This window comes from Taudactylus pleione, unplaced genomic scaffold, assembly GCF_031769625.1.
Source record: "Taudactylus pleione unplaced genomic scaffold, aTauple2 ptg000034l, whole genome shotgun sequence".
Lineage (NCBI taxonomy): Eukaryota > Metazoa > Chordata > Amphibia > Anura > Myobatrachidae > Taudactylus > Taudactylus pleione.
This window is the reverse complement of record NW_028284436.1, coordinates 1,784,402-1,799,830: the sequence shown is the minus strand read 5'-3', so window position 1 is coordinate 1,799,830 and position 15,429 is coordinate 1,784,402. Positions and strand designations below refer to the sequence as shown.

Below are 15,429 nucleotides of genomic sequence, written 5' to 3'. Positions count from 1 at the left end.
GCCTTAAAATAAATAAGAAGTTGTGTGAATGCTTGCTTGGCAAGTTTTGATTGGACAACCTCTGAGAAGAGTTCTAACTTGTTTTTAGACAAATCCTTTTTTCATTTAAGCTCTCCTGCAACCCTGTCCTCAACCTTTTATACAGGGAAACAGAGATGGAGAGTAAACAGACTTTTCTAAACTCTTGGACTAGGAATATCTCAACCCGTCATATTGTACAGGACTGTATAGTGCATTCATCTCAATTACAACAGGGGGCCGCGCACTTTTAATACCACTGGGCGAAGTATAACCCCTGCAGCCAATCAGGTAATAGCAGCGGACTGTGCAATGCATTTTAGAAAATGAAAAATAGGTCAGGATCTTCAGTCATTGCTAGGAGTTACATGTTGGGGTTTTATTTTATTAAGTGGTAGCACTTATTTTTTTTAAAGAACACCCTCAGGTCGGGATAGGTATGATTTACTGCCGGCCGCATGAGGTGAAGATCCCGACAGCACCTAAGGTAAGTACAAACTAACCTAATCCCCCCCCTTAACCCTAACCCTCCCTTAGGGGTGCCTAACACCCCAAGTGCCTAATCCTAACCCCCCCCCTTCCCCTAGCCTAAACCCAAGTCTCCCGGGGGGCTGCCTAATCCTAACCTCCCCCCGGGAGTGCCTAATCCTAACCCCCCCTTCCCCTAGCCTAACCCTAAATCCCCCCTGGGAGCCCCTAACCTAACCCCCCCCCAGCGGCTATCCACGCCCGGCTTTCCTTCGATCGGGATGCCGGGCTCCCGGTGTAGGTATAATGACAGGCGCCGGGATTTTGACGCCTGTCACTAGACCCCGGGATTAGACAGTCGGATGCTGACGGTCGGGATTTAGACTGTCGGCATCCCAACTGCATACCCTCAGGTCACAAAGTACCCTTGTTCAAAATCGAAAAGAAATTTACATGAGTGACCCAACAAATTTTCTATCCTAATTTGACCATTAGCAACGATGTTCTAGCACATAGAAGAGATTAGGCAACTAAAAGCCGCAACTGAGGCAGCACCCCCTTCAGTACAAATCTGGCATTAATTGGTACGGCATCATGATAAACACGTACAAGACGTAAAGGGCGCGGACAAAACTTACTGGACATTTGGAATTCAGCGAAGGCCACTCTCTCCAGCTGTACCCTGAGCAGCTCACACGGGGCATCCTTCAGCACCTGGAAGAGTTTCACCGCTTTGCTGTAATGGAGATCAGCGAGGATTCGATGCTGCTTTCTCAAATGTTCGTCGCCTACCTGTAGAGAGACCGGGTTTCTATGAGAAAAGCTGGACGTGAAGGATACAAAAAGAGCACTTTTCCAGGTATATTGTAAACCTATAATGTCACCTGTATCATATTTGTTATACATGTAACTAAGTGTCAGGCTTCACAGGGTTAAGACACTGAGTGTGGGGGTATGTATCAAGCCCTGGAGAGAGATTAAGTGGAGAAGTTGCACAAAGAAACCAATCAGCTGCTAAGTGTCCTTTATTTAGCACAGTCTATGAAATGACAGATAGAAGTTCCACTTTCTCTCTGAGGTTTGATGAATCTCCCTGTGCCGGCTGAACTGAGTCAGGCAGAGAGATTAAGGGGTCTATTTACTAAGCAGTGTTAGGAGACAGAGTGAAAAGTGATAAGAAAGTGATACGGTACCAGCCAATCAGCTCCCAACTGTCATTTTTCAAACACAGCCTGTGAGATAGCAGTTAGGAGCTGATTGGCTGCCACCTTATCACTTTTCACTCTGTCTCCTAACACTGCTTAGTAAATAGAACCCTAAGTAACAAGATTTAAAGCAGTAATTTTTTTTTTTTTTTTTAAGACAAATAAAGGCTGGCCCTACATTTAAACAAATTTGGTATTACATGTCATGGCTAAATAGTAAAAATCTCGGTGCCTGCGTCACCTTGCGTGCAATTACAGATGCGTCCGCATAGACCTAGCCTCAATACGCCATGCGGCACAAGACTGCATGTCAAGGTAACGACTCCCAGGTACTATATTTAGTAGCTATTTCATACAGATAAAATGAAAAACAGGTAAAGCTGATCAGGGATGACCAATGGTTATTTGAGTCAGGTAGTCAGAGTTTAAACCATGGGGGATTGATTAGATTAAATTACGGTGGAGTTAGACTTTGAACTGATTATCTTTAAATATCTGTAATTATTTATTAGATACATGGACATCAATTCTGATGGTCAGTGAATAGTGGTGTCAGAGGCTCCATTAGTAAATGGAACACAATGAAGACATGTACCTGGTTCCGCAGGCAGCTGTGATACATGGACGCCAGCCTGTGATGGATGGTTGCTGCTCGGTACTGGCATAAGGGCTGACGAGCGGACGCAGTTTCCACACCACAGTATTTCAGTGACTTTCTCATTGCTTCAGTGACTTCTCGCTCAATCTAAAGAGAATTGAACAGATTAAAATGATGACGTGGATATCAGAAAGTGAAACGTCAGATGGAAAGTGATTGTACAGTTACCACCTACATACACAATGCATGCAAATGCACAGTACAGATGCTGCCAATATAGCTTTGTCCCCAGGGTTCATGATTAGTGTCTAATTATAGTAATATGGTGTCATGTACATACTCCTGCTTCCCCTCAAACACATTCCCTTCTCACATTCTGTGTACCTTCTCCCCACCTAATGTCCATCCCTAAGTGTGCCTCTTCAAATCACAATTTTGCAGCCATGACTATGGAAAGGTGCCAAAACCAACCATCCAAGGACAGTTTGGTGAAGAACAATGCCTTTTTCCAGCATGATGGAGCACCTTGCCATAAGGCAAAAGTGATAACTAAGTGGCTCAGGGAACAAATCATTGAAATTTTGAGTCCATGGCCAGGAAACTCCCCAGACCTTAATCCCATTGAGAATTTGTGGTCAATCCTCAAGAGGTGGGTGGACAAAACCCCCCCCCACAAATTCTGTCAAACTCCAAGCAATGATTAGGCAAGAATGGGCGGCCATCAGTCAGTATGTGGCCCAGAAGTTGATTGACAGCGATACCCACACTACTATACCTTCACTGCCCCAATCTCCACTCTAAGCCACGCTCGCTCCTCTCTTTGTCTCAGCTGTGCCTTTCCCCATTACACCAAGTTCTCTCATGGAAATTTCTCTCCCTATCCTGTGTTATCATGTCTCCATTTATTATGTCTACTTTGTATTTCACTGTTTTATGTATATGTGCTGTTTTACCCACTATCAGGGTCTGCAAGGCACGGCAGAGCAATGCAAAATAACAATACATTTCCTTTAAAGTCAAATAATCTATATTACTGCTTATGATCGGATCACTTAACTCTGATACAGTGTTTCTCGCGCATGGTGGCTTGTTTTATAAAAGTCACATACAAGTGACACCACGCTCACATTCTGTAGAGATTAGGTTATATATAAAGTGATGTGTGACTTCGTTATGCCAAACAGATCTGTCACATCACAAACCTCTGCTTCTGTCAGGAGAGTAACCAAAAATAACTAGCGGCAATATCACAAGTGAATTACATCCTCTCCCACTTAGTAAAAGCAGCAACAAAAAAAAAAATATATGTATTATTTGCTGAATGCCCGGGGAGCAAGCAGGACAACAGAAATCCATGATGGGAAACTTGCTCTTTTTCCAGGGGCCTCACAAGTGGCTTTTGGTCCCATAAATTTATGGGGAACTATCAGATTAGGAAATAAGATTACCAGCATGAAGCATTAATGCATGGCTGGCTAGTCAGACTGGTCATTAGGGGTCAGCAACACACAGACTAACCCGTTTCCTAGACAGTGTCACTGCACTGTGCTCACTGGCTAAATCCACTTATGGACCTTAGATATTAATACATTACATGCCACCAATGATGAAGCATGCAAGATCTTATACAGACATAGACAGCAACTGCCCCAACACTGTTCCAGCAAAGATCAACCTTAAAATCAGTGCTATGATGAGACAGTGGGCCTGATTCAGAGCCGCTCGTTCGTTCCGAGCGATGTTCGCACAACTGCGCATGCGTACGGCTGGTAATACGCATGCGCGAACCAGTCATTGCAGTCGGAAATTGTGTGCTTGTGTGGTAATTTGAGTGACAGAATGAGGCGTTTGTGGGTGGTAACAGGGGAAGGTGCTTGAAAACGGGGAGTGGAGATCCGAACGCAGGTGTGCCAAAAGGTCAAAACTGGCGTTTTATGGGTGTGCATAATTAACAAAGCAGCGTCATCGACCACGTCACTTGGTTGTTTCTTAGCCTCAACTGCTCGCATGATTGCGGTAGGAAAATCCAACCACAAGCACTGCGAGCAGTTCAGATGCCTTTCGATGTACTCGATTAATCAAATAAATAGCGGAGATGACGTAGGATGCGAGCGACCAGGGGGAGTTTTTTTACAAAATAGCGAGCGCATGTCTTGTTTGCTCATTCAGACATAGAGGCGTCAACAGACCGCAAAGAGCGAGCGCTTAATTTAAATAGCCAGCCCCTTTTTCTGAACGAGCGGCCGCAAATAGCGTCCGGCTCTGAATCAGGGCCAGAGCTTTGATTACTAAGAGGTGACACATACTAGACGCAGCTGATTAAAAGTCGGGTGTCACGTCCCTATGAGATGGATTACACTCTTTCCTCTCACACATCGGCTCAGTATACTGTTCAGGAAGTGCTGGGGCACAATCATATACCAGGAAGCCTGGGAATGAAAATTGAGGCTTCAGTGCCTATTGAAAAACTTTAGTCTGCTCCTCATAAGCAGGACACAAGGAAACAAGTCACTCAGAGCAGCCAGAGATCCCCAGAACGATTCAATCTCTCAAAGGGAAGTTTTGTTTTTTTTCCAGCCAGTGGCCAAACGTCACACGTTACTGCTGGACATATTAATCCAGATATCCGGTATCATCATGATATAGAGCAAAGTATTACAACTACTTCTTCTCTCTGATGGCTCTAATTTAATTCTGTAGGACGGGGGCTTGGCATACAGGGGTCTATTCACTAAGTCTTGGAGAGAGATAAAATGGAGAAAGATAAGTCCCAGCCAATCAGCTCCTGTTATTTTTCGAACACAGCCTGTAAATTGACAGTTAGGAGCTGATTGGCTGGGACTTCTCTTTCTCCATTTGCTCTCTCTGCAAGGCTTAGTGAATAGACCCCACAATGTATAAAATAATAGAGCTGCACGAGTAATGTGGTTGTAACAAAAACATGAAGCAGCTTGAAATGAAAACAGAAGTAACTTGTTATGTAAATAAAAAAATAAGGAGCAGAAACAAATGTTACAAGTAGCCAACTTGCTGCAGGTAACGTGTGCTATCTGTGATACATAACCTATGCATGCTATAACCAGTAAGAGCCATCCCATACTGACAGTAAGTGGTGTCACTATGTAGTATTATGTACATTTAATGACCATGGATATATTCTGTGTGATCCGTGAGCTGACATTGTACAGATATATTGTAACCTGGATGAGTCTGAGAATTCCGCTGAGTGGCAATATGCCAGGAACTGCCCAGATCTCTGCCCAGATTGTACAGTGCACATACCATGGGGGAGATGCTGGGACCGTACTGGAGCCCTGCGGGCACCCTACAGTCTTCTAACAGACATAAGCAATAGCAGATTTCTCAGGCACATACAGCAACATAATTATCCTGTCTGGTGAGGACCTTAACACATAGTTGGGCATTTGGAAGGTAATGCTGGGTGACTGACAATTCTAATGGCTTTCCCTCAAGCAGTGAGATATAAAACAGACATTAAAAATAATATTTAATTAATGAGCTATACAGGTGAAGGTTTATGAATGGCTTCTGCTAGCTGCAACTGAAATAGGTGGTAAATATGTCCCAGGTCAATCTTAAGTGACCTGGGGCATATTTAAGTCTCTAAAGTGGCACCATCTGACAACGGTCAGGATTCATAGATATCAGATATTGAATACATTTTTTTTATGGCAAGCAAATACATGCATGGATTCATACGTTTGCAGCCAGGAGTTTGCACATAGGGACTGATTTAGCAGTGAATGCTGATTCCAGATTAGCGGGAACCAGTAGCAAGTGTGCAGAATGGGTCCTGCGTAGTCGCACGCAAACCCTTGAATGCCTCTGCCTGATTGACAGGCAGAGGCATTTAAGGGGTGGTGCAGGGTCGGCCGCCGTCCCCGGAAACGCAGTATCCTGTGATTGTAAGCTGGCCAACCTGAGTAAGATTAGGTTTACTCAGCTGGCCGGAGGCCCAGCACCGTCCACCATCGACCACCGATGGTTCCAATAGTGATTCTAGCCTGCGACTTCTGTCGCAGTGCTGGGATCGCAAATGCAGCAGGGGGTCTCATACACCTCCTGCTGCATTTGCATTATTTCAAGGATTGCAATTGCAAAGCTGCCTGCGTGCATACATCATATCTATAGCCTGCGTGCATACATCATATCTATAGCCTGCGTGCATACATCATATCTATAGCCTGCGTGCATACATCATATCTATAGCCTGCGTGTATACATCATATCTATAGCCTGCGTGCATACATCATATCTATAGCCTGCGTGCAGCTTTGCAATTGCGATCCTTGCTGAATTAGGCCCGGAGTGCATATGCTGGGGCTTGTAGTGCAATTATAGCAGAAAGCTGCAGGTGGCACATCTCTGTTTAACACAGTAACAAATGTAAATGCCGTCTGTCTGCATAATTACCTGCTCCTGCGCTTTCCTGGAGGTGGGAGCATAGTCTTGCAGGAGGGTGGCCATTGTAAAATAGGTGGTGGACAGCTCCCAATAAACTGAGTCCCAAACAGATGGATGAGCCTCTCTTTTATCTAATGACTTTAATGCCTTGTGGTAGTAATCAATGGCCTGTACAGAGAGAGAAAGAGATTAGGCATCATTATCTCCTTATTAGTAGGAAGTTAAAGATCATATGCAACAATGCACGACGGTAAGTTAATGGCTGAGAATTAAACTATATGTAGCCAGTACTCATCAATAATACCTCAGCTGACCCAATACTAAAAGCACCTTGTAACTTACATACTGTAGTCCTCATACCTTGACTGAATTTTTTTACCTTTTCAGTTTGGGCAGTGCATGGTACTCAGATAGAGTATTCAATAGACAGGAAGTGCAGTGTTCAGAGGAAACATCCTTCTGTGTGTGTTATACGGTTACAATGCATCTCCTGATTAACTGCTGCAGGTACATACACATAAAAGACTGTATGACGCTGCATCTTGAAGAACGATCAGACCAGACATGCGGAATGCCGGGCGCTTAGAATGGTGGCGCCGGAATCCTGACACCGGCATTCTGATGGCAAGTATTGGGGTTAGGGTGGGCCAAGATGGGCAATAAGAGGCCCTCCAGCTGTTGAACTACACATCCCAGCACGCCTTGCAACAGTTTTAGCATGGTCAAATAGCAAAACTGTTGCATGGCATGCTGGGATGCGTAGTTCTAGCGTTCACAGTTCCATTGGGGGGAGCCGCATCACAAAACCTAAAGCGCTGCATGCGGCTTGAGAGCCTCGGGTTGGCCACCCCTGGCTTAGTGAATAGACAAACACAGGGAAAACATGAAAACCCCACACAGATAGCGGCTTGTCAGGAATTGAACTCATAACCTTGGGGCTGTGATGTAGTAATGCTAACCACTAAGCCAACTTCTCTGCCCCGCCTTTAATTCTTTGTGATGGTCATTAAGGAGAAAGGTAATACGCACCTTATTGTAGTAGAGCGCCTCCTCGGGAGAGAACTCCCCCCTACTCGTCTCGCTCCCACTGCCACAGTGGGCTTGGGCACATATCCTCATCAGCCGCCCACTGTTGCATAGTAACAGAGCAATGTTTGTGTTGTCCTTAATAGTTTCAAAGTTAACTATTCCCTTTTCAAAGCTGGAGAAGCTCTTCTTCCACAATTCTTGTTCTGCACTAGAAACGCTCTTGGTTGCTGTAACATTGGGAGAAAAGAATATAAGAATATTTAAGAAAAGATGCAAAATAGAACAAATCTTCTAAACAAAGTCAGTGCATCTGTCAGACATGAAAAAATAATATAATATAATTATATATATATATATATATATATATATATATATATATATATATACATATACACATACATATATATATATACACATACACACATACATACATGTACACATACATACATATACACACACATACACACACACACACACACACACAGCCATGGCCACAAGTTTTGAGAATTACACAAGTATTGCTTTTCACAAAGTTTGCTGCTTCAGTGTTTTCAGACCTTTTTGTCAGATGTTACCATGGTATACTGTAGTAACATTACAGGCATTTCATAAGTGACAAAGGCTTTTACTGACAATTACATTGAGCTTATGCAAAGAGTCAATATTTGCAGTGCTGACCCTTCTTTTTCAAGACCCCTGCAATTCGCCCTGGCATGCTGACGATCAACTTCTGGGCCACATACTGACTGATGGCCGCCCATTCTTGCCTAATCAATGCTTGGAGTTTGTCAGAATTTGTGGATTTTTGTTTGTCCACCCGTCTCTTGAGGATTGACCACAAGTTCTCAGTGGGATTAAGGTCTGGGGTGTTTCCTGGCCATGGATCCAAAATGTTGATGTTTTGTTTCCCGAGCCACTTAGTTATCACTTTTGCCTTATGGCAAGGTGCTCCATCATGCTGGAAAAGGCATTGTTCATCACCAAACTGTTCTTGGATGTTTGGGAGAAGTTGCTCTTGGAGGATGTTTTGGTACCATTCTTTTTTCATGGCTGTGTTCTTCGGCAATATTGTGAGTGATCCCATTCCCTTAGCTGAGAAACAACCACACACATGAATGGTCTCTGGATGCTTTACTGTTTAGCACACTGTTCATGTGATTGCATGCCCTTGCAATAGAATATACGTGGGCAAAACAATGCGTATGCTGAAGGAGAGAATTGGTATGCACAGGAGCTCAATTAAAAAAGCTACAGAAAAAATTGATGCCAGCACACCACCAGTAGCAAAACATTTTATCTCTTGTGGACATTTGATCAAGGACTTTTGATTAATGCCAGTGGATCACATCCCACCTTCACGCAGAGGGGGGGGTTAGATATTACTTCCTTTTACAACACGAATGTGAAGGGGTTTATAAACTTAATTCTATTTCCCCCGATGGTTTAAATGAGGAACTACTGCTAACTCAGTTTATCTAATAGCTGACTGTTTTGTTTTTTTATCTATATATTTATTTACTCAATTCCCGAGATTACAGAATTACTGATGAGCTTATTATGGTGACACAATGCCATATTATGCACTTAGATAAATTCAACTTAATTCTCAATACAATCCTTCAATGTTCTTTATTTGCTAAATGTTGATGTGTCAATATGTTTTCATTGTTAGAACTTCTTAGTTATGGGTCCATGTGTTTATTCTTTAATTTTTTCCTTTGATAATCCATTTTTTTCTTGATTCTCCCGATTTTTTTCTTTGTTTTGTTTATGTGCAATTATGTTTTATCTAGATATAACACGATATATGGTTATAGGTCAATAATTTACTCAAGAGCTGTGCTTAAATGGTTAAGGGTTTGTTTTTTAAAAAATATCCAGTATTAAGCCTAGCAATAATGTGGACTAAAAATTCTGATTGACACTTGTGATAATACTGACTGTAGATTAATACCAAAACTAAGTTACCAAAGTGTTAAATAAAGAGATTAGGTCTATATGATTAAATACTAGATTGGCTTGAACAAGCTTAGATCTAGCCTATACATGTAATCCTTTCCTGTTATATGTGATGTCTACAACTGTTTTTGGATTTGTTAGTTATATATTGTCATATGGGAGATATGTTTAGGTGCACTCAGTTGCCATGGCTACGTGGCAAGCTCCCTGATGTGTATGCCTGATCACTCCCCCAGCTCCCGTGGTAGGCAGAGCTGCGTCATGGTCCCGCGATGTCACTTCCGGTACAACGGAACGTGTTGGGTGTCCTCCGGGAACTCGAGTGAGTCTACAGGTTCCCTCCAGGTAAGGTCGCTGATGGCCTAAGACAGCTGCGTGCACTTAGACAGGTGGGTGCAATTTATGTTAATAGACTATAGTATATAAAGTCCCATTATGTGACTGGTCTCTATGGCTGACCCTTGAAAAAGGCTATGTGATTGCCGAAACGGGCCGTCGAGGATGGCCATATACTGCCTCTATTTTCTGTTAAGTCTCCTCCACAGCACTTGGATGAGTACAAATACTCTTTTCTATATATGATATGATGGCTTTTATATGTTGTCTTGTTTGCTACTATATTAAAAACTGATTTTTTTTTTTGGACATTGAAAATCATGGTGGTGTGCTGGTCTCCTTAAGTTTACCCTTGCTGGATAACTTTTGGTGATCATGATGAAGGTGTTAGGTGAACACCGAAACGGCTGCTGTCGGGCGTGTTATGCTCCATGGGGATTTGTGATCAAATACTGCACATGGATGAGTATACTGCATGGCCTTTGATGCTAGGCTGAAATGCATTACTCTGTTTGGTCACATTGCAATATTGATCCCTATCTGCCTTGACCCATTGCTATTATTCCTTATGGGACTTTATTTATGACCATTTATATGCCGTGCACTCTGCAATTTTGGATGATGGTGTGTGCTACTGGTCTCAAGTGGGCATATATATTAAACATTCAAAAGAGCATAATTGCAAAGTACAATTTGTAAGACACACCCACTATAGACCAGAGAATATCAGCAGTAGAACTTTGCTCCTTCCCCTTTGTCTAGAGTTGCCAGAAACTTTCCATGAAGCATTTTTGAAATTAGCTATTGGTGGGGTCTATCCTGTGGCCAGAGGGACTGCTGGCACTGAAATTTGCACAATTGGTGTGAGGCAAAGAGGCACACGTAGGCAATAGGTTACTCTGCTAGTCTATGGGACAAGATAAAATAAGATGGGTATGGGCTTTTTCTGGTGCAGCAGGGTTGTAATGGGCAGCCTAAGTGACCCTGGGTCCTATCACCAATGAGGACCAGATAAGAATTGAAAGAATTTGGGTACCTCTTTGGGGGCCACACCCTTTAGAAAAGTGTAATACACTCCTATATTTACAATGTATGTGAATAAATCACCTAAAACTTCGGCATAGCCCAACAAAAATGTATTGATACAACCGAACAGTGGTAAAAATTACCCTTTAAAAGGGAGATGATAAAAACTTTACAAGGAAAGTCCCTATAAAACAGCAAATAATAAATATTTACCCTAAGACAAGGGAATATAGCAAGCATAAATGGTCAAACATATAAGTATGTTTGTATAACTGAAGCTCATTCCAAGGTGATGGGCACTGGGACCACTTAACCACCGGACCTACGGATCTCCGGAAATTGTGCAAGGGGATGGAGGAATGGGCCCCAATGTGTATATCCTTTCTGGTATGCTTCTCCAATGGTGCCACACACTTACCGCCGGGACGTTTTGACCTCAAGGCCTAGAGGGCAAGTGGTCCCAGTGCCCATCACCTTTGTATGAGCTTCATTTATACAAACATCCTTATATGCTTGACCATTTATACTTGATATATTCCCTTGTCTTATGGTAAATATTAATTATTTGCAGTTTTATTGGGACTTCCCTTGTCTACTGGATGCTGGGAAGCAATAGTGACATGGGAGATGCTGCCCCTCTCTGTGTTATCAGCTCTGCACTTCTGCTCCCTACTCCCACACTGAAAACACTGCTCAAAGTGATTTAATGTGTCCCTAGGTCACCAACTTGCTGCTTATTTATATACAACCTCTCTGCATGTAAGTGTTTCTACAAATTTAAATCCAATTGCAAGTATCTTTTTCCATTTGCTAAAGCAGATATTGCGCTGTGTGCTGGAAAAACCTGCTAATGGATTAATGCGGTAGTAATTGCTGGTACATGATGAGAAAACGCTATCTGCTGCAGGCTCCCACCCCAGGTGCTGTTGGTACGTGTTGGGCCAGCTCATCCCTAACAAATCGGTAAATCACGTTCTGCATCACAGAGAACCCAAACTTTTTACCTCCGAGCACAGGAAACCGTGAGGAACGCTCACCTGATCTAGCAGACTGCATGGCAGCGGCCTGGTTCATATAAAACACTCCGATCTCATTGCGGACATTACCAAGTCTCTTCAGCACCTGTGTCTGCTGATCGGGGTATTGGTCCACCAGAAGTGTGACCATCAGGATTTCATTGGCTGTTTCGTAGCATTTGCAGCTAATGGACAGCTGGCATTCCAGGTCGGGGACCAGGTCAGTTATAAAGGAAAAGCCTAAGAAAAGCAAATGATGGAGTTAGTAGGTTTTCCGCAGGACATAGGATCTCTGCTGACTGACTCCTTCCACAGAATAATGCAAAACGCTGCTCTACGCAGGCATTGCGAGCATGTCAACATCATTATGCCCATTTCAACATTCTCATGTGATGAATATCGAGGGAATATATCACACCCCTCCCACATATATTTCAGTTAGCGGGCATGGCGTATGCACGGATAGACGTCTCACCTTCACAGCTGGATTCTCGGTGCAGGCTGTGCAGAATCTCCTGATCTTCTCTCGTCTGGTAGTTGTATTCCTCAAAGTATGCCGTCCGGTTGCCTGCGTTCTGTGCGAGCATGAGCTGTATGTCGCCGCAGAGCGTGAGGTACTGACACAGCAGCCGCATCCCGTCAGAAGCCTGCCTAGTACTCAGGCAGCTGTACGCATCTACAGAGAGGAGGATGTAGGTCACACGGCAACAATGGCAGAAAGGTGAGTTAATACAGTCATACATGCACATGAAATTGAAATCCTATCGCCTAACTTCATCAACATCCAAACATCTCTTTTCTGTTCCTTATGACCATCCCCATGTGTGTCTGTTTCTAAAGATTTTTATTTCCTTACAAATATGTAATAAATATATATATATTATGGATAATGCATTGTGAAAGCTTATAGTCATCAAAATAAACACATGCCAGACTCCTAATAGAACGTAAAATAATAATAATAATATATAACCCTACATTCACACATGGGTTCCTTTGAGGATTGCCTTTCCCATTCCGACTGAAACACAAGCAAAAAAGGCAATTGCTCTGGGAATGCTTAAAAAAATTTTGTAGCGCGCCCAGTGGTCATTCGTGATCACCGTATGGCGAACTGGTGATATGTGCTGGTCGAAGGATCAACACTCCATAGCTCACTGTGCCCTTATTGAGCAGCAAATATACTGTGAGCAATGCTGGCATAGAGGATGCCCCAAGAGTTGGGTTGGTAAATATTAATGCTCTTATTAATGGACACCAATGGAAGTGTGCTTCAGTTAAACTACAGGAGAATTCCACGACAGTAAAGACAAATGGATTATGGCAGCAGAAAGTATCCAGCTAGATAAAGGGACATCATATACGGACATATCACTTCTCTAAAAAAGCAACACTTTCTTTAAAACATTATTTTGGTACTTACCGATAAATCCATTCCTCAGATTCCACAGGAGACATTGGAGCTCAATACACTGGGGTATAGATGGTGGTTGAGTAGAGCCTGACTTAGTCTAAAAGTGTGACTGGCTCCTCCCCCTCTATGCCCCATCAGCCCCAGTTAAGAAACTGAGCCAGAGAGGAGGAGAACACACAGAATAGATGGAGAAGGAGAACACTACGAAAGGAAAACCCCTCACCGTAGGAGAGGAACAACACACTGCAGACAGTCACACTAACATACAGAAAAAGCAACAGAACTGAAGCAGTAAAAAGTCCTACTGGAAACTCTTGAAGCAGGTACGAAGCACTGGGCGGACATCCAGTGTCCCCTGTGGAATCAGAGAAATGCATTTATCCGTAAGTACCAAAATCCTGTTGTTTTCTCCTTCATCCACTAGGGGACATTGGAGCTCAATACACTGGGGACGTCCCAAAGATTCCCTCCCGGGGGTAGGGGGGAAGAGTGCAGAGCAACCTGCAACACCCTGCGGCCAAAACTTGAATCAGAGGCCACAAAGGTATCAAACCTGTAGAACCGAACAAAAGTATATAGGGAAGACCACGTAGCTGCATGGCAAAGCTGAGATGGCGTACCACCTCTGCGCGCAAAAGTACGCACAGAGCACGTAGAATGCGCCAAAATGGATACAGCTGGAGGTCGAGCCTGTGCTACATAAGTCTGCCGAATAGCCAGACGGATCCATATGGCCAAGGTCTGTTTGGACACAGGCCAACCCCGATGAGCTGCATTGTAAAGGATGAAAAGAGCGTACGATGTACGTAAGCTTGACGTATGGGTCACAGACACGGAGAGCCCTTACAACATCTAGGAAGTGCGAAGACCCAAACGAATTCAGCAGAGCAGGGACAACTATCGGCTGATGTGTAAAGCCGAGGAAGGGAGAGTACGAAGTTCCGCCCGATCTTCATGAAAAACAAGATAAGGAGAACGACAGGATAAGGCCCACCAGCTCTGACACTCACCTAGCTGAAGCCAGGGCCAACAAAAGGACCACTTTCCAGGTGAGAAATTTAAATTTCACTCCTCTAAAGGTTCAAACACTGTCGACTGAAGAAAAGACAGGACAAGGTTGAGATCCCACGGAGAAGTAGGCGGAATAAAGGGAGGCTGGACTCAAAGCGCCCCTTGCAGAAAGATCTTGACTTCCGGAATCAGGGACAAGCGATGCCGAAAAGAAACCTGCACCTTCAGCAAGCCCGAAACCTGCACCTTCAGCAAGCCCAAGTCCAGCATCAAGCCCAAGTCCAGCATCAAGAAGACGAGGCAAGTGGAAGGAGGAGGTGGAGGAACCATGCCCCTCACACCAGGTCACACAGGATTTTCAAATCAGATGGTAATGAGCAGATGTTACCGGCTTCTGAGCATAGTAGCAATCACCGCCCTCGAAATGCCATGTATTCTTAGGATGTCGGTCTCAACAACCACGCAGTCAAACGTAGCCAATGTGAGTCTGAGTACACGAAAGGACTTGCTGAAGAAAATCCGACCGTAACGGAAGAGGCCACGGCTAATCTGCCAGAAGGAGATCTGAGTACCAAGCTCAAAAGGGGCCAGTGCGGCGCCACTAGGATGGCTGTTGTGGACTTACACAAGTGCTCAAGCACATCAAGCGCAAGGAGAGGAAATGGTACACAAGGTTGTATGACCAAGGAATCAACAGCACATCTGCTCCAACAGCCTCTGGGTCCCTTGTCCTTGAACAGTGCAGAGGCAGTTGATGATTGAGCATTGATGCCATGAGATCTATCTGTGGTCTGCTCTAATGGCGTACCAGCTGTATGAAGATTTCGGGATGCAGAACCCATTCCCCTGTATGGAGATTCTGACGACTTAGGTAATCTGCTTCCCAGTTGTCCACCCCTGAGATGAAGAATACGGAGATGGCCT

General features: G+C 43.9%; 1 protein-coding gene across 3 annotated transcripts in view; it reads right to left on the bottom strand.

Moving 5' to 3' along the window:
* The window catches only part of EDRF1 (erythroid differentiation regulatory factor 1), a 108,561-nt gene that overhangs the window by 42,126 nt on the left and 51,006 nt on the right, over positions 1–15,429 (bottom strand). For all 3 annotated transcript variants that reach the window (XM_088452193.1, XM_088452191.1, XM_088452192.1), the window contains 6 exons: positions 12,556–12,756; positions 12,102–12,320; positions 7,744–7,970; positions 6,724–6,882; positions 2,287–2,436; positions 1,125–1,278 (listed from right to left, as the gene is read on the bottom strand). In XM_088452193.1, coding sequence (XP_088308319.1) covers positions 1,125–1,278; positions 2,287–2,436; positions 6,724–6,882; positions 7,744–7,970; positions 12,102–12,320; positions 12,556–12,756 — 1,110 coding nt within the window. The remainder of the gene's footprint in view (positions 1–1,124; positions 1,279–2,286; positions 2,437–6,723; positions 6,883–7,743; positions 7,971–12,101; positions 12,321–12,555; positions 12,757–15,429) is intronic.